Source organism: Narcine bancroftii, chromosome 2 (assembly GCF_036971445.1).
Source record: "Narcine bancroftii isolate sNarBan1 chromosome 2, sNarBan1.hap1, whole genome shotgun sequence".
Classification (NCBI taxonomy): Eukaryota; Metazoa; Chordata; class Chondrichthyes; order Torpediniformes; family Narcinidae; genus Narcine; species Narcine bancroftii.
In genome coordinates this window covers 45,476,953-45,496,003 of record NC_091470.1, presented here as the reverse complement: position 1 = coordinate 45,496,003, position 19,051 = coordinate 45,476,953, and the positions used below count along the sequence as shown (strand labels likewise).

The 19,051-nt window shown below is 38.8% G+C and overlaps 1 protein-coding gene across 2 annotated transcripts in view; it reads right to left on the bottom strand.

The window, feature by feature from the left end:
* aspg (asparaginase homolog (S. cerevisiae)) overlaps positions 1-19,051 on the bottom strand; it is a 92,665-nt gene that overhangs the window by 35,081 nt on the left and 38,533 nt on the right. For both annotated transcript variants that reach the window (XM_069916548.1, XM_069916549.1), the window contains exons 7-9: positions 7,806-7,918; positions 3,159-3,344; positions 428-541 (exon numbers count right to left, since the gene is read on the bottom strand). In XM_069916548.1, the coding sequence (XP_069772649.1) occupies positions 428-541; positions 3,159-3,344; positions 7,806-7,918 (413 nt within the window). The remainder of the gene's footprint in view (positions 1-427; positions 542-3,158; positions 3,345-7,805; positions 7,919-19,051) is intronic.

Here is a 19,051-nt window from a genome sequence, read left to right as displayed (position 1 = left end):
ACTCAACCTGGTGGTCAACCTGCAAGAGGACCCTCAAGTCCCTTTGCACCTTGGTATTTTGAATTTTCTCCCTGTCTAACTAATAGTATGCCCATCTATTTCTTCTACCAAAGTACATGACCATTCATTTTCCAACATTGTATTTCAGCTGCCACCTCTTTGCCCATTTTCCTAACCTATCCAAGTCTCTCTGCAGCCTTTCACCACTATACCACCTATTTTGGAATCATCTGCAAATTTAGCCACAAAGCCATCTATTCCGCAATCCAAATATACAACGCAAAAAGAAGCTAACACTGAGCCATGCAGAATACTACTGGTAACCAGCATCTAACCTTTATTCCTAGTCTCTACTTCCTGCTGAATGCTCTACCCATGCTGGTATCCTTCCTGCAATTCCATGGGAGTTGTAAATCCTATACATTACCTTGCTCTTCTCTTGAATTGTCAAATCAGACTTGCCCAGCACATAAGATAATTTTGCCAAACCAGCTTCAGGTGTCATATCACCGCCAGGAATGAGCCCCACATCAGCAAGAGCCTAAAATTAGAAAGTTCGAGGATCATACATTTGTAGTTAGCTGAAATTTTTAAAAAAAAATATTCCTCTACTTTGAGTAGTTAATGCTAAATTAAATGGCCAATGGCTCTTGGCCAGAGTAATTACTAAATTTGGGATTGTTTTTAACTATTGCCTCATATAAGCAGTTTTGAAATCAGCTGGAATGACGACTTCACTGAAGTGTTATAAAACCATAATAAAATAGATACAAGGAATGGGACCTATTCAGCCCAGGCAAATTACCAGACCAATAAAGCAGAGATGTGTACTCTAACTTTATTTATTTTTACCTTAATTAGAAGATGGCTAAATTCACCAATCACTGAATACAATTCTGATTAAAACAAAATAAAGCACACATCAATTCAGGAATAACCCATGTAAACATGCCAAAAAAAAATCTGTTGGCTCTAAATGGCAAACTTCCAACAATCTCTTGGCTTCCTACATCTTTCACAAATTCTTCAGATGATTGACAAAAGTACTGTTTTTTTCCCAAGTGGCTATTCATTTGTATTATGCAAATTGAGATACTTAAGAAGCAAAATAAAATGCCACAGCTGAAGTAAACTGTACATGTGATACGTCCACACATCAAGTGGAGAGTCCCTCAAGGGACAATTGGAAACCTTTCCACTCAATTGACCCAAGATGCATTGTTTTTTTTTAAAAACTGGGCATAGCTAAAAAGTAAAGCTTCTCGAGATACAGACACACACAAAAATATTAACCTATTGTTAGATGTCTCGAGTTCCCACCAAATAGCCATTCTCTCACCAAACTGTCTGGTCATGGCCAGAATTAACACGTACCTAAGTAAAGATCTGGACCCACTGCAATTCACCTATCGATACAATCGCTCACTGACAAAAGGCAAAGGAGGAAAAACCCAACACCCAACCCCAACCAATTTTCCCCTGCAACCGCTGCAACCGTGTCTGCCTGTCCCGCATCGGACTTGTCAGCCACAAACGAGCCTGCAGCTGACGTGGACTTTTTACCCCCTCCATAAATCTTCGTCCGCGAAGCCAAGCAAAGAAGAAAGAAGAAGAAGAAATGCAATATTGCTGGCTCTCCACTCAGTTCTGGATCTCCTCGAAACAGCTCTTCATAGACTACAGCTCAGCCTTCTATGCCATTATTCCCTCAGTACTGGTCAAAAAGTTACAAACTCTAGGCCTCTGTATTGGATCCCCGCAACTGGATCCTTGACTTTCTCATTGGAAGACCACAGTGAGTATGAATTGGAAACAATGTCTCCTCCTCACTGATCATCAACACAGGATGCGTGCTTAGTCCACTGCTCTACTTGTTATACACCCATGACTGTGTGGCCAGGCACAATTCCAATGCCATCTACAAGTTTGCCGATGATGCCACAGTTGTCGACAGAATCACAAACGACAATGTGGAAGCATACAGGAGGGAGATAGATCAGCGCATTGAAGGGTGTAACAACAACATCAGTAAAACCAAGGAGAAGATTGTGGACTTCAGGAGGAAGTCAGGGGAATGCGACCAAGTCCTTATCAGGGCTCAGTAGTGGAGAGGGTAAAGAACTCAAATTCCTCAGTGTTAACATCTCCAAGGATCTGTCCTGGACCCTCCATGTTGATGCAATCACAACAGCTATACTTTGTGAGGTGTCTGAGGAGGTTCAGTACGTCACTGAAGACTCTCATAAACTTCTACAGGTGTATCGTGGAGAGCATTCTGCTTGGTTGCATCACTGCCTGGTATGGAGGTGCCAATTCTCAGGATAAGAATAAACTTCAGAGGGTTATTAACTTGGCCTGCAACATTACACACACCAGACTTCACTCCATCAAGAACATCTACATGAGGAGGTGTCTTAAAAAAGTAGCCTCTATCTTCAAAGACCGCCACCACACTCTGCTACCATCAGGGAAAAGGAACAGGAGCCTAATGAGGAGCACAGAGTGGCACAAGGAGAGCTTCTTCCCTGTTGCCATCAGATTCCTGAATTATCAATGAACCAAAGACACTGCCTGACTTTTCATGCTCTATCATAGTTTATTTCATTTTTTTATAATATGTATTACTCCATTCGATGGTCAAAATTGGCCAAACTACTTGTGAACTAATAGGAGATAATTTTGTAGAGGATAAATGCCCGCAATTTACAACTAAATTTAATGGCAGGCAATCAACAAGCCTCCTGTTTTCACAACAGCTACAGGTTCCCACCCAAAAAGAGATCACTTTGCAGAATTTATATCTGGAGGTGGCAAAGGAGAATGGAATCTAGACTCATAGTCAGAAAGATTTCCCAGAAGAAAGCAGAATTATTCATTCATTTGCTCCTTCTCGTACTTCACTTACTGGGGGGGGGGGGGGGGGGGGGAAGTAATCACATGATTACCTGTATTTTTTCTAAAATACTGAGAAACAGTTTCTAATCAATTAATTAATTGGAAGTAATTATGGTCATTGTTGATCAATAGGGAAGGCTATACACTCCAATGTTGCTTCTTAATGTTGCTCCAACCATTAAAATAAATTTTGAAAAAAATCTTGAGTTGAAGGATGTAGTAGTGGGAAATTCCAACATAAATCTCTAATTAGGTCTACTAACCTTTCCTGTGGCATACGATTCAGTAACGGAACCTCGCAAACACTGGGTGCAGTTTATTATCAATACTCCACGATCGATAGCTTTCTTGAACTCTTCCAATATATCAGTACGATTATCTGGAGCATTGCCTGTTCCATAAGTCTCCAGCACAATACCTTCCATTGGAGCTTGCAAAAAGGCTTTTACCTGTAAAAGGATTGCAGCAAAGTTCACACTAACGTAATACAATAGCTTCTCTCTGATTTCATTAACAAGTCTGATAATTGGATAATGGGATAATTCCTTGAATAAAATTTCTTGAAAGCAAAATTAGATGTTTTTAAATTGGCACAATTGAGTAGAAGGTAGCAAGTTAATTTTAGTCAACAGTTAATCTTGTACTCTGTTCACATTATACTCTGAATTATTGTTCCAAAACTGCTTCCAAGAAGATTCCCATAAACTCATGCTCAATAATGATGCTTAACCGTACTCAATCAGATTTGATAGAAGCAGCTCTCATATAAGCTATACTGAATAGACACAAAATAAACCACAATGACTGAGAAATTAATTATTTCATTCATGGCATCACATTTGTAGATAGCAGAAAAAAATGCACATCATTCAGATTTTCTTTCCCTTAACTGTGGCATAATTAGGAGAAAATTAGAAGTTGGTCATGACTGAATTAGAAGTGTTTAAGATCTTTCCCCATGCTACATCCAAAGGGAGTTGTACACTTTTTAACTGGTCAAAGATTAATTATTTTTTTTCAAGGCATGGCATAGGGGAAAGGAGAGAAACAATATTGACCATTATTGAGTAGCTGTTATATCTTAGATCTTGTTATCTTTTCTCCCAGCAATGGCTGATATCCCATCTAAACAATATCTAGAATTCCCTTGTAGCTGATGACAATCCCTCAAGCTGATCTCAGCCATCAATCCTGATGAGGTGACAGAGAAACGGACATGCCTTTCTCCCCATCCCATCCCTCTAATTGAAACCTGGGCCTGCTACTGTATGCAATGGAAAATTGATCCAACCCCCTGCCATCCTCACTTGACATGCCCAAGATCAGCTTACCAGAATTTCTAACATTAAAAACCATCTCCATTTGACTGAATTTTCTGTGCATCAAATGAGTTGCAACTTAAGAAATTTTTTTGTTTCATGTTTATTAATTTTTCCCCATCATCTCCTTTATGCAACACTGCCCACAAATCCCTGTTTACTGACATCTTCCCAGGTCCATCCCATTGAGATTATGCAAGTTGCTGGCAATCTTATTCAGTTTCTCAAGTTCAAGTCTATTTCTCTGCCAGTGTAAATGCATGTACAGATACAACATACACATAAACAATGCAGGAACAGAGTGCATACGCACATATATTAACATAAATATTCTTATTATTGTTGGCTCCATTACAACAAGGGAAGTGTTCATTCCCAGTGCCGGAGGACAGAATCTTACCAATTTTAAAAAAAGCATTTCTTTTAAATTTATTTAACATAGATTTGCCTGCATAAAACAATACCAAAGTGATCAAATAACCTTATTCTCCTAATCCTGAGTAAAATAGCTGCTGCCTTTCATAATCAAGATGCAAACAACATAATTTTTAAACCTTGTTTAATGCAATCAAAATTTAAAAACATGATATTTAGTTTAAAAGTTACTTATTGCAGATCAGTCATTGACATTTTCAGAAACTGTCTGAACGGTGACACCTAGGGGTACATATACGTAATTCCTTGAAAGTCATGTGACTGGTGGAAAGGGTGGTGAAGGTTTGGGCATGCTAACCTTTATCAGGCAGTGTGAAGTAAAGGTCTGCCTTTATGTAGATAATGTAGATGATCAATTTTACTTAATATTCACTTGTGCTTTGCTGCTTTGTGAGAGAATGAAGTGGTGATCATAAATACCTAGACACTTCAGGCTCTCATCAGTGCATCCATAGCTTGCGAGTAAATCTCTGTTAGTATTGAGTTTCTCAGATTAGGTGGTCTCAAGAACAAAGCTAAATAAAATGTACAAGCTTAATGTTTAGAGTAATGTCTCCTTGATGTAAAAACAGGATGTTCTGCCTTTGGATCTCACACAAGTCTTGCATACAAAGGAGGATGAAACTTGTGCATGATTAAGTTATACCAGATTCCAAATGTTAGTTTCTTATCTTTTTTTTTAAATTTTTTATTTTTCACACCATAAATCTCATTAGCCATGATATACACTTTTTCTTTTTCACACATATACAGTGACTTTTTCTCCCCCCCCCTCCCTCCTCCCAGACCACCCCCCCACCCCCCACCCCCCCCTCATCCATTTTAGGTATACAATCTAGGTTGCATTAAACCAGTCAGACAATGTTGTCATTCAACAAAAATACACTAGAAATTCTACTGAGTCCATTCTTTTCTTTCCTTCTCCTTCCATCAACTTAGCTAATGTTTGTCCCCGGTAGGTTTTCGCTATTGTATTTAATGTAAGGCTCCCATATTTGTTCGAATATTTCAATATTATTTCTTAAACTATATGTTATTTTTTCTAATGGAATACATTTATTCATTTTTATATACCATTGTTGTATTTTCAAATTATCTTCCAATTTCCAGGTTGACGAAAAAGCTTACAGTAACAGGGTCTGCTATATTTATTGGGTGCCACTAGAAGAGTCGAAAATGCTTGATCAAAGCAAGTGGTTATGCCAGAGTTCAGGAAAATAGGAGATAAGGAATAGGAAATAGGAACCAGCTTGACCACTGACTGAGATCAAAGAGAGACAACTGAATATAAGCAGAGGATTCTGACCAGTTAGCAGGCTCACTTACTGCAGGTCTAGCTGCATGCTGACAGTGTGCCCTGTAGTTACAGAACTCTCAAGTTTTGCAAAACAAATAAAGTGCTATTTTTAACATGGCTGTGATCCTGAAATTTATTCTAAGGTTTGAAATGCATGGAAACTTTAACAGCAAGGCACAAAGTACAGGATATAGGAAGTTAACTTGCAACTGTACAGTCATTGGTTGAGAGCACAAATGGACGCTTCTGGTCACCAAGTTATGGATGCATGTTACTAATCTGGAAAGTGTACAGAGAGAGAAAAAAAATCACAAGGATGTTGCCAGGACTGTCAGCTTAAGTTACAAGAGACTGGAATGGATGCAACTGTTTTCTCTGGAGCATAGAAGATTGAGGGATCTTTATCCCATGGCAGGGGAATTTAAAATTAGAGAGCTTAAGTTTCAGGTGAGAAGGAGTCCTTAAGGACATGCTTTTCCCACACTGAAGTAGGTGGAATCAACTGCCAGAGGAAATGGTAGAGGGAGTTACAATTACAACATTTAAAAGTTGAGACAGGTACAAGGACACGGAAGATTCAGAGGGAAAGGGGCCAAACACAAGCAAATGGGAGTAACTTACCTGGCATGAATAAGTTGGGCCAAAGATTCTATTCCCTGCTGCATAACTCTACAACAGGGAGCATCTGTGGAAAGAGTTAAATGGTTTCTATTTCTACAGATATTGTTTACCTCCTGAGTGTTTCTAGCATTTCCAATTTTTATTTTTTTATTTCCACATCTGTGGTATTTTTATTTTCCTGATTGTTTTTAAAGTCAATTTCATAAGTATAACTTCAGCCAGAAAAGAATTTGATGAGAAATTTAAAGTTTTGCATTTTGATAATCAAATATCACAAATCCCTCAGCCTATCCCATCCCACTTGGACACAGAATTGTTGTTGTTCATTTAGTGTCAACAATTTTGATAATTTTCAAATGATTCCTTGTGAACTTGAACAGATTTCATGTCTCACCTAGGCATTGATAGCACCAGATAGTGTTGTGAATGTCGCACCATTACTGTTCTGGAAATACTTATACACAGTAAAATTCCTGGTATCCAACACCTAAGGGAATTGTGGATGGCAGATATGTGAATTTTCCAGTTGACTGAGACAAACTCTTCCAATGCCTAACTAATACACCTGCATTAAGAATACACTATTTAAAAGAGAAGACAGTGCAAAATGTAATTTGAAAAGATTCAGCAATGTAGCTTTTAATTACATAAAGTTCACTTTAATCAGCTAATTCCCGTAACTTGCAAAATTAAATTCAAATCATAACAGTGTTGTACCACTGCGCTAACTGCCTCCACCATAATTAACCCCACCCCCACCTCCAAGTTTACACATAAAGCCTAACTAATATACTTAATATTAATAAAGATAAATACTCTTACTAGGCAGGGATAGGGAGACACTTTGGCAGAGTTGCCCCAGCGCCATCGGCCAGTTCTTCATCCACAACTTTATTCAAACAGCTGCTGAGGCAGGGGCATGACTGGGGTGCTCCACTGGCTGAATGTTTGCTCCCATCTTCACCAAGGGGTGGTGTTGCATGGAGAATATTTAATTTTACAATTTTAAATTTTTATTTAAATTTGTATTTATTCTTATCCACTGTCTATTTATTTATTCATTTATTTCCTTGATTTATTTTTTGGCAGATAATTGGGTTTCCTGTTGCTTGAATTCTGGATCCCAGAGATATTGCTGCATAATTTTTTTTCCTTTCAAATTTTTTTGGCTAGAATTTGCATCTCATTTTGACTATCGAGATATTTTTAGCTAAATCAATCCAAAAAATTACAGTTACCGTGGCCGCAGTAATTCCTGGAAATAGCCGCAATAATCCCACATTTCGATTCATGTTGGTGTGTACTTTAAACTTCTTAGTGGAAGTTGGTCTCCAAACAGCCTCCCAGTTTACTATGTGGAAAACAAACATGATTTAGTTGTTGTTTAACAACATTGAATTAATTCGACTTTGGAAAGAGAACAAGCACAAAACCTGCAACTTGGAAGCAAGTAATCAAATAAAAATAGAATAGTTCAACAACTGATCATCATTTCATCTTTGGCTCAAATTAATAGCAGTTTAGCCCAAATTGAAAGCAGGGGCACTGAAAATATACAGAGGAAAGTTGTGACAGATTTACTTGTTCTACCCAAATAGAAAGCATTTAGAAAGACATGTCACCTTAAATTTTTGGAATGTGACATTTTTATACAAATTAAATTCAATTTGCCTATTATCACACAGATCAACTGGAGATGCCACTCTGCGTTAGATCACCTGGACCACAAGAACACTTACATCAGGCTATTGCTCATTGACTACAGCTCAGTGTTCAGCATCACCATAGCAGCAAAATGTGATCAAACTAAGGGATCCAGGACTGTACACCCCTCTGCAATTGGATCCTTGACTTCCACATCCACCTACCTCAATCAGTGCAGATCAACATCATCTCTTCCAGGCTTATCATCAATACAGGCATCCCCAAGGCTGCATGCTCAGTACCCTGCCCTATTCCCTGCACACACATGGCTGCATAGACAAGTTCAGCTCAAACACAATCTATAAATTCATTGTCGACACCACTGTTGTTGACTGAATAATGGAGAACGATGTGTCAGAGTAGAGGATGCAGATCAAGAATCTGGTTGTGTGGTGCCAGAGCAATAATCTTGTTCTCAACATCAACAAGACCAAGCAGCTTATTGTGGATTGAATGAAGATGGGGTGAGGGTCCCCATGCACCAGTCTGCAATAGAGAAAGTAAGTACTCCAAGTTCCTGACGGGGGGGGGGGTGCAGTCCATAAATTAGAAAATCTCTCCTAAAGCCTGCACATCAAGATGAATGCACATCAATGCCTCTACTTTCTACAAAAATAGAACATTATAGCACAGTACAGGCTCTTTGGCCCACAACAAAGGACCTCGATATAAAAAGGTTCTGGCATCTCCACTAAATTTTCCTCCATCTTAAACAGATGTCTGGTACTTGCTATTTGTAGCCCCCAGGAATAAGCTACTGGCTGTTCCCCCTACCTATACCTCATCCTTTGTTGTTCCAAAAACCCCGTGTTTGTTCAATCTTGCTTCATGTAACATGTTCTCCAATCCAGGCAACATCCTGGTAAATCTCTTCTGCCTGCTCTTCAAAGCTTCCTGTAACGAGGATACCAGAACTGAACACAACACTCCAAGAGTGGTCCAAACAGATTGGCAATATTCCGCAACTAACAAAGACCAGCACACCAAATGCAACCTTGAGGGATGTAAGGACTTGGACCCTAAAATCTCTGTTCCTCAATACCATTAAGAATCCTGCTATTAACCATGTACCCCATCTTTGTCTGACCTTCCAAAGTGCATAACTTCAAAAATTTTCTGATTGAACTCCATAAGCCACTTCTCCACCCAATTGTATATCCAGTCTTATCCTATTGTAACCTACAACAACCTTCTCCATCATCCATATGACCTTAGTCACCAACCTTCAGGCAGAAGGCATTCCATTGACTACCACCCTCTGCCTTCTGCAGGCAAGCTAATTCCAAATCCACACAGCCAAGGTTCCACGGATCCCATGCCAGATGATTTAATGAATGAGCTTAAAATTTTTTTTTGTTTAATTTGTGAATTTTTACATATCTTTAAAGCCATAAACTGCTAAAAAAAATTACAGATCCTGGCTTGGTCCCAAGGTATAAGCATATGTCGGCAGTATTTGACTGTGAGCATAATTTTTGAAACCAAGAAGCCATCTAGAGGACAAAACAAATTAGAGCTTTCAGTTCCTCCATTTATTTCATGAATGACAATCCAAAACTTCACACTTTGTTCAGTGATTCATCTGAATATTTATACCCACCCATCCTATTAATAAATTTTAATTGAGCAGCCTCATAATAATTCTGAAAATGAGGCAATTGAAGTCCACCTAGAGCATACTTCCAGGTCAATTTCTGCAATGCTACCCCAGCTAATTTACCTTTCCACAAAAACATTCTCACCGCAGTATTCAATTCCCGAAAAAAATACCTTTGGAAGTACACATTGAATTGATTGAAAAAGATATTAAATACATGGAAAAATATTCATCTTAATATAATTCACATGGCATATTAATGTTATGGGAAGATCTTTTCATTTATTCAAATCTACTTTATTTTTTTAATAAAGGTACATAATTTAATTTATATAAAGATTGTTGGAGATTTGGACGAAAAAAAATTATAGGTTCTAGGGGTAAAATTACAGCTCAAACACTGTTATATCAGAATAAAGTTATTTCTTTCTCAATAAATAATGCGTATTTAAAGATTTGGGACTCTAAGGGTATTACGGTGGCCGATGATTATTTTGAAGATGGACAATTTCTTTCTTTTACTAGGCTTTGAGAGAAGTTTGGGATACCATCAAATTCCCTATTTGTATATTATCAGGAGCGAGCTTTAGTGATAGATAATTTTGGAAGAGAAATGATGCTACCTAAATTAACTAAGTTTGAGATTTTAATTTTGGGTGCATCAAAAAAGGGGTTTATTTCAGAAATGTATGCTTTGTTACAAGATAAGGTGAGTAAACCAGGTTTAAGTAAACCTAGAATTAAATGGGAGGAAGATTTATCTTTTGATATTTCTCAGGAGGAATGGGAAGTTATGTGTCAAGAGAGTGTGATAATGTAAGGTATAGCTTAGTCAATTATAACTTTTTACATCAGTTATATTTGTCTCCTGAAAAGTTAAAAATATATGGTTTTAGTAATTCAGATTTGTGTTTTAGATGTGGGATTCACACTGGAACATTTTTACATGCAGTTTTGTCTTGTGACAAAGTTCAACTATTTCAGATAAAAATTAAAAACTTTTTGGAAGATTTATTTAAGATTAAATTACCATTGGATCCATTAATTTTTTATTGGGTTATACTGTATCTTTGACTTATGGTTTAAATTTGGATAAGTTTCAGATGGCGTTTGTTCGTCTGGTATTAGCAGAAGCACGGAAATATATTGCGATTGCATGGAAAGATAATGTGGAATTGAATATGCCTCATTGGCATAATGAGTTAAGATCCTGTATTCATTTGGAGAAGATAACGTATAACCTGTATAATAATTACCTTTTTTTTTCAGATGTGGTTGCCTTATTTGAAATTTATTGGCTTGGAAATATCCTAATTTTTTTTGGTATTGTGCGTTTGACACATCACACAGCTGATGCAATTAATTGATATGTGTTTTTTTTTTGCTCCCCTTGAGGAATTAGTTGGGGTTGGGGGAGAAGGGGTGGGGTTTTTTTGTGCATGTATCTTAAATTTATAAATAGTTTTCAAAAAAAAACTATATCTTACGCCACAAAAAAATTGATAACTTAAAATCTGAAATATCCTTTAGGTGTGGCGTCGAAATTGGAACCTTTCTACATTCTACATGGTCGTGTTAAGGTAAGATCATTCTGGCATGATATTGCTGAAACACTAACAAGAGTAACAGGAGTGGCCCTCACATGCGACCCAGAGCTGTATCTTCTGAGCAACCTTATGGATATGAGCAATATATTGATTAAATTTCAAATCTGTTTTGTTAGGGTAGCCCTGGCTGTGACTAATTAGATTTAAGAGAAGGGAGGTTCTGCTGCAACTGTAAAGGGTATTGGTGAGGCTGCACTTAAGAGTACGATGTATAGTTCCGATCTCTTAAGGATATATTGGCTTTTTTTTTGTAATTCTTTATTTACCGCACTATGAACCATATCAACCAATATATTTACAGATCCATCTCTTTAAATATTCACAGTGACATTTTCTCTTTTTTTCCCCCATCCCCCCTTCCCACCCCCCTCCAAAACCAGTAAATATTGAACATATAAAATACAATAAAACAATACCTTTATACAAAAGGAATACAAACAAAAAAGATGTGTCATCTACTTATACACATTAAATCTAATCATGTTTATCTTCTTATCATTTCAGGTGGTGGTGGTCTGAGGCCTGCTCTTTCTGTTATGTTCCATATATGGTTCCCAGGTTTTTTTTTTCAAACAATGTAACTTTGTCTTTTAAATTATATGTGATTTTTTTTTAATGGGATACACTTAAACTTGGTTATATATTCCGTTAATGTTTATAGTCATATAGTCCAACGTGGCCATTTTATATCTTTATTTTCACTTCTTTTCTGCCTCTTCACCACCTCCATCTCCTTTTTTTTTCATTACTGTTTTTTAAGTTTTCCTTTGTAATCTCAATATATGACAACGCACTTAAGACATGAAATATGAAATACCCCAACAATCCCCACAAGCAATAACCCTTTAACCCCAAATGAACTTACCCTCTTTGAATTGCCCCTTGTCCCTTGACGGCAACCACACTCCCCTTCATTCGGTTTGCGAACTTACTCGCAAGCGTCAACCGGTTTCGCAGTGACCATTATTCTCCACCCCCAACCCCCCCCAAGAACACTATTTTCCTATACATATAACAAAGCTCTTTTTTTTCCCCTTCTTTCCCTTCTCTTATCCATCTTTAAATCTTTATATATACATTATCTTTACTTTATATTTTTACATATTTTTGTATATTTTCTTGCCAGTCTTCCTTCTTGTCACTCCTCCTCCTCTCTTTTCCTGTCCTGCAAATGTTCAGTAAATTCTTGGGGTTTCTTTGGGTCCGAGAACAGTCTATTCCGTTCCCCAGGAAAAAATACTTTGAGTACTGCCGGATGTCTTAATATAAAGTTATAACCTTTTTTCCATAAGATTGTTTTTACCGTGTTGAATTCCTTCCCCTTCTTTAAAAGTTCGAAGCTTATGTCCGGGTAAAAAAATATTTTTTGTCCCTTATATTCCAACAGCTTATTGTCTTCTCTAACCTTCTTTCTTGCCTGCTCCAGTATGTTGTCCCTTGTTGTATATCTTAAAAGTTTTACCAATATGGATCTCGGTTTTTCATGTGGTTGCGGTTTCAGTACTAGTGCTCCATGCGCCCTTTCAATTTCTATTTCTTTATGTGAATCTGACATTCCCAGCACCTTCGGGATCCATCCTTTTATAAATTCCTTCATATCTGACCCTTCTTTGCCTTCTTTCAGGCCCACTATTTTTATGTTGTTTCGCCTACTGTAGTTTTCCAATACATCAATTTTTTGTGACAATAAATCTTGTGTCTCTTTAATTTTTTTTTTCTTGCTCTCTTCCAACTTCCCTCTTAATTAATTTATCTCCATTTCTACAGCAGTTTCTCATTCCTCCACATTTTCTACTTTTTTCTCTATTTCAGTCATGACCAACTCTAAGCTTTGCATTCTGTCTTCAGCTCTTTTCATTTTTCTTTTGATAGAACTAAATTCTAGTGATAGCCATTCTTTTAATGACCTCATTTGTTCTTCAAAAAAAGCTTTATCTAAACTTTGTCCTTCTATTTAACCTTCTTCTTTCCTTTGAAATTCTTGGTCTTCTTTCTCCTTTTCTTCTGTGTCTGTATCTATGTCTGTGTCATCTTCTTCTCTTCTCTGTATCTGTATATCTTCATCCTTCTCTGGTGAGCTGCTTCTATATCCTTGCTGGGCCTCCAGCTTTTGGGCCTCCTGCTGCAGGTCGACCCATTGTTGGGTCTCCTGCTGCAAGTTGACCCACTGCTGGGCCCCCTGCTGCAGGCCGACCCACTGCTGGGCTTCCTGCCACAGGTCGTCCCCTGCCCATTGCCGCTCACCCTCTTCCAGCCCTTCATTCTCTTTCTCACTACTCTTCTCTTCTTCTTTCTTGCTTACTTCCCCCAGCTGAACGCCCTGATACTGAGCGTCTCTCAGCTGGCCACTCCGCAGCTGGCCACTCCTCAGCTGAATCCCCCTCCCGCCAGCGTTAACCTTTTCTTTTACTTGCGCACTGCGCATGCGCAACTCTTCGCACATGTGCAGTAGCGCACCTCTTCTTGGCTCTGAGAGCCATTTTTGAAGACCGTCGGTCGGGAGGACACCGCTCCTGTGGGGACTCACCAACATCAGAGATCGGTGGCTCTCTGCTCCGACGTGCAGGTAAGCCCTTCTTCTTTCTTCTCCAGTGATTTTCCTTCTTCCCTTTTCTCTGTTATTCTTAATAACAGAATTCTTAATAATTTTGGGTGCCATCTTCTGTCTCTTCTCTGTAACTTTCTCTTCCTGTATTTTATGTTTATTGAGCTCTGTTTTTTCAAACTTTTTTTTTCTTTTCTCTGGAGAGGGCTGGTTTCACTCGACCAGCCACTACTCCATCATGTGACTCCAGGATATACTGGCTTTTGAGGCAGTGCAGAGAAGGTTCACCAGGCTGATTCTGGAAATGAGGCGGTTAAATAATGTCAAGATTGAGTAGCCCAGGACTATACTCCCTGGAGTTTAGAAGGATGAAAAGAATAGATCAAATGGAAGCAGAGAGGTTGTTTCCACTGGCAGATGATGCAAGAACTAGGAGATATAGATAGGCTCAAGATTCAGATTTATGACAGGGTTGAGAATGAACTGCTTTTGCCAGGGTCTAGTGAATGTGTGGAATTCTCTGCCCAAAGAAGCAGAAGAGACTGCCTCATGAAATGTATTCAAGACATACATTTTTTGATTAATGGGGGAAATTAAGGTTCTGGGGAACAGGCAGATAAGTAGATCTGAATCCATTGCAAGATCAGCCATAATCTGATTGAATGGCAGAGGAAGCACAAGGGGCCAGATGGCTTACTGCTACTCCATTCTCTTCTGTTGCTATGGTGTCCTATTTCTTATGGTCATCAGAGGTCAACTAATTTCAATGATCTGGCCACACTCTGTGAACCTGGATTACATTCAAGTTTGCAATAAATTTCAAGGAGCACTTAAATAACTACAAAAAAATCAATATATCCTTTGCAAAAGATAAAGAAAAGGCCAGCTTTTGTTTTAAATGTGCTGGAAGAGGACAATATTCAGGCAATAGCATACAATAATTGAAAAATAAGACAAAACATTAAGAAATTGGGGCTTGCGAGCACAGCAAAAGAATCAGGTTTTGATTCTGTCCCCAGAATCCAAACTGGAGGATAGGATTTGATTATTCTCCTTTGATTTATATGTCACTAGTGAGACCTCTCTTGGAGGTACTGTGAGCAGTTTTGGGCTCCTCATTTTGGAAAGGATGTGGTCACAAGGATGATTCCAGGAATGAAGGGATTTCATATTGTTATGAACCACACATAACGAGCAGCAATAGACAATGAATCAGACAGTGCTTTATTGTAAAACACTAATTTTATTTCTTACTCTTAAACTATGATCTTAACTTTTAAACTATCCTTAACACTCAATCCCTCCCCAGCCAAGCGCGTACGTGATATACCCAAACCATTACAGTCCAGGCCAAAATCTAGAAAGTTACTTCAAATTTCAGTCTATCAAATTCAGTGTTGAAGCATAGGCCTGTAGTGTTCACACTGCGCAAGCATGTAGAATGACATGTACCCCAAAGCCTTGGAAACAAGACTGGTTTATTGCTCTGTCCGTCATACTTGCATGGGCCCAAAACGCTGACGTCAGGACCCTGCGTCATTGGAGCACCAGCCTGGGATTGGCCAGCATTCCCACCAGAGTTCCACAAATTCCCACTGTGCAGCAGGTCACACCCAGGTCTACACAGTCGCCGCTTTCATTGGCCATTTTGTGGGCCGGTCCACACCTCCGTGCGTGGGCCGCTACACAATGCCCCCTCCTCCAGAACTGGTGACCAGGTCATTGTCCGTAGCCTTGTACAGTCTGCCCCTGCGTTGCAGGGGAGGAGGGGAGACTAGCTCATTACAGTCCATGTATGCCGGCTTCAGGCAGTTCATGGCAAAATTCTTCTTCTTACCACCAATGTAGAGGATGAAGGTGAAGCCACCGTCCCTGATGACGCTGTAGGACTTCTTATAGGCTTGTTGTAGGGGCAGCCGGTGTGCAGCCTCCTCACAAACACATCGTAACAAGTCTTTAAGTCCCTGGGGACATTATGTTTGGGCAGACCATGTGGTATGGGTTTCCGCGGGAACAGGGACCCCACTTTTTGCCACAGGCTCTTGAGGTTCACCACAGGGTCTTCTGGGCATTGGTTGGGGGCCAGGAACTCTCCCAGAATAATTAAAGGCATGCCGTAGACCATTTCCGCTGCCAAGGCATTGAAGTCCTCCTTCAGCGCAGTACGAATCCCCTGCAGGACCCAAGGCAGTTCGTCCACCCAGTTAGGAACCTTGAGCCAGACCATCAAGGCTGCCTTGAGGTGGCTGTGGAACCACTCAACCAATGTGTTGGCCTGAGGGTAATAAGTGTGCTGTGGTGGAGTTGTGTCCTCAGTAAGTTAGCCAGACCTGCCCAGAGCCCAGAGGTAAATTGTGTCCCCCCCTGTCTGAGGTTAGGCACTCAGGGACTCCAAATCTGGACACCCTTGTGTCGATGAGTCCCTTGGTGCAGGTTTCTGTGGTGGTATCAGACAGCAGAACCACCTCATGCCACCTCATAGTGGAGGAAAATCTGAACACAAACATACAAGAGTCAGTTGCATATTGCTTAATTGGAGGCAGGGAACCTCAAGATTGTGATTTATCTGCAGACATGCTTATCTGCACATATAAGCTTTTGAATTCTGTGAAACAATTATTAAATTGCCAAATATTTACAATTATAAACTATTATCAGGTTGACTGCAACAGGAAGCCCACATGCTGGAATGAACTGCCATTTATTGTATATAAACTCTGTTAAAACTGGCTGTGAGCAGAGCAAGGTCAGGCTGGATGCTGGGCATGCTCTCCAAGATATCTGCTAATAAAACTCTCCGAAGCATTACCCTGGTGTAGGTAATTGATTCTTTCTCCGCAACAGTGTATCTCCACAGTATATTTATTTTTAAAATGAAATAATAAAAAAAACCCTCTGAGAAAAGAATTGTTTGTCATCTCTATCCAGAATACCCAACACTTTATTTTAAAACAATAAATCCATAGTTTAAAACATGCTTTCTAGGGAGAGTCATTTGCATTGGATCTATTCTGACAAGAATAACTTTGTGTTTCAATGAGATTACCTGTCATTCTTCTAAATTCTACCATCCTTGGACTGAATTTGGTGAACCTTTACTGCACTCCTGTTTTAAGTTTATACTTCCAGAGTTCAAGAGACAAGACCTGCGTTCAATATTCTTAACCCTGTTTCTCCAGTATCCTATATAACTGGAATAAGGTAGTTCCACTTTTATATTCGATTCACAATAAAGATCGACATAATCCATGCATTCCTAATTGTTTGCTATATCTTCATGTTAACTTTCAGTGATTTATGTACATGATCATCCAAATCCTTCAACCTAACTGGAAAAAAAGACCCAGATTATGTTAAATGGATGACCTCTCATTTTTCACAATTTATATTCTTCCTACCCTATCTTTACTTAACTTGTCTATCCTCCTGATGTTCTCTGCATTTTCCTCACAACTGCCATTCAGATTTCCTTCATTGACAAATTTGAATATATTACATTTGATCTTCTCAACAAAATAACAATAAGTTCATAAATAATACAAAGTTTGTAAATGGCACTTTACTATAGGAATCATCAGCTGATTGTAAGAGCATAAATTTACTTTAGTGTGGCGGCTCACCACAAGGCAGACGAACCGGCCCCGCTTGTAAGCCACGCGGTGGGGCAGCCGGCCAAAATGGCGCCGCTGTATGAAAAAGTATACTGAATTGTGATACTGAAGATTTTGTTATGTATATATGATCCACTGCAGCAGCAGTAAGCAGACACAAACTTGAAGACTGTACAACAGGCTTTATTTGGCTAAAAGTCTCTGCTACAGTAGTGGCCGTGATGGTAGCTTCTGAGTGACTGCTCAGGAGAGGCTGGCTCAGGACTATATCCCAGTTGGGCGATTGACAGCCGTGTAGGTGGAGTTAGCCCCCTAGGGGCAAGGTGGCCCAGGTGTAGACTGTCCTCCGGTGGACTTCCTGCAGGTACAGAGATCGTCCCCTGCAGTAGGCTAGTGGTGTATGTGGAGGAAAATCTGAACACAAAGGGTTAAGGGTTCACCCATCAGTTGCTTACAAGAACATACGAGATCAGTTGAATATTGCTTAAGTCGAGACAGGAAACCTCAAGGTTGCAATTTATCTGCAGACATGATGAGCTTTGGAATTCTATGAAACGATTAAATTTTTGCAAAATGTTCACAATAATAAACTATTGTCAGGTTTGTTTTTTTGGGGTTTTTAAAAAATATTTTTTTATTTTTCACACTGTGAACCATATCAACCAAAATACAGACAAACATTTCTCTCTTAAATATACACAGTGGCATTTTCTCCCTATTTCCCCCCTACCTTCCCTCCCCCCTCCCACACCCCTCCAACACTAATAAACATTCAACATAGACAATACAATAAAACCATTAAACAATGTCATCACACAATGAAAAATAAACAAGAAAAATGTGTCATCTACTTTTACACACTGGATCAAGTCATTTTGTCTTCTTATCATTTTAGGGGGTGGAAGTCTGAGGCAAGCCCTCTTTGTTATGTTCCATGTACAGTTCCCAAATTTGTTCAAATAATGTGATTTTATTTTTTAAATTGTATGTTATATTTTCCAATGGACTACATTTATTCATTTCCATGTAGCATTGCTGTATTCTCAGGCTCTCTTCCGATTTCCAAGTTGATATTATACATTTTTTTGCTACAGCTAATGCTATCATAATAAATCTTTTTTGCGCTTCATCCAGTTTGAAGCCTAATTCCTTACTTCTTATATAACTTTGAAGAAAGATCTCTGGATTTTTTAATCCAATTAATATATTTTTCTGGTAGATTGAACCTCATTAATACTTTGAATAAATAATTCCATCCTACCCTGTCAAAGGCTTTTTCTGCATCTAAAGCAACAGCAACTGTTGACATCTTATTTCATTGAACTGCATGAATTAAATTAATAAATTTTCAGACATTATCCGCAGTTCGTCTTTTCTTAATAAATCCAGTTTGATCTTGTTTTACTATTTTTGGTACACA